The 1,147-nt window shown below is 32.9% G+C and overlaps 1 protein-coding gene across 1 annotated transcript in view; it reads left to right on the top strand.

Annotated features, from left to right (window-relative positions):
- The first annotated feature begins 414 nt into the window (after positions 1-414).
- The window catches only part of PRKG2 (protein kinase, cGMP-dependent, type II), an 85,315-nt gene continuing 84,582 nt past the window's right edge, over positions 415-1,147 (top strand). Inside the window, exon 1 of the mRNA XM_012647143.1 lies at positions 415-442. Coding sequence (XP_012502597.1) covers positions 415-442 — 28 coding nt within the window. The remainder of the gene's footprint in view (positions 443-1,147) is intronic.

Raw genomic sequence — 1,147 nt, 5'->3', positions numbered from 1 at the left:
GTATCACAGCATGAATCTGGAGTACATCCTGATGATGTCGTGGATAATTGGGAATTACAAACTAATTTGACTATCATCCTAACAAAAACATAATTAGAAAGGAAATCCTTTGCTACTCACTTCCAAATCATGGTGTATTTCAAAGCCCAAGTGATTTATAAAATTACTCGCTATTTCATTTTGCTGTCTTCTTCCATTTGCACGTTTAAAGAATGCATTTTCCAAGAAATATCATTTTATGAGAACGTATAATAAATTCATCGATTTACATTTTGGAATGGTTTCTCAATGTGGTGCTAAACAATGTTTTATTGTTTTCCTGATTTTTCCCTAAAGCGATTACCAATGTTAAAACTTGGGCACTAGATCGAGAAGTATTCCAGAATATAATGAGGAGAACAGCCCAAGCTAGAGATGAACAGTACAGAAATTTCCTCAGAAGGTAAGAATGACGCATTGGGGAGAGTACAGATGGTGGGGTAGCCATATTGTGGATATGTTGGCTTTATTAGAATAATTATTTTACTACAGCTTCTTCTATTTAAGCACTTTCCACATAATTGAACCAAAGGAATGGAAGTATTCCCTTTCAGTAAATACCATTATATATCAAAAGTTATATTTAATTCTCATTAGCCTTGTGCACTGATTTGTTTCTCTCACTAATTTTTGCCCTTGTATTCATGAAGTCATAGTGTATAGTATAGAAAAATGTGCAACAAACCTCAAATATTCTCTGGGTTGCTCAGTTGGCTTTGAAAGACATTTGGAATTTGAAAATGGTTAGCAAAAAGATAACCTTTTTAATAACGCTTTGCTTAGAATATTAAAAATAATTTTTACTATCCTTTCTTGCTTTACCTAAGACGTTCTTTTTCTTATTTGCATAGCCACACCATCTTCCAAATTACTATTATTTGTAGCAAATTGACTTGCTAAAAATGTTACTATACTTGTCATGATGACAGGGATCCTTGGAATATACTCATTTGGGGAGCTATTCTGCCCCTTGACAACTTGGATGCATCAGTTTATAAGGGAAAAAATGTCTATGTAAATGAAAAAGCCAGTCCCACATTAAAAATTTGTTTCAAGACTGTAAGTTCTTTATTTAAACTATTCCTGTATCTTTAGTGGGAGTTTTAAA

This window comes from Propithecus coquereli, unplaced genomic scaffold (genome assembly GCF_000956105.1).
Source record: "Propithecus coquereli isolate 6110/MARCELLA unplaced genomic scaffold, Pcoq_1.0 Scaffold26, whole genome shotgun sequence".
NCBI lineage: Eukaryota > Metazoa > Chordata > Mammalia > Primates > Indriidae > Propithecus > Propithecus coquereli.
Note: the sequence above shows the minus strand (reverse complement) of the source record. Positions and strands in the feature narration are given on the sequence as shown.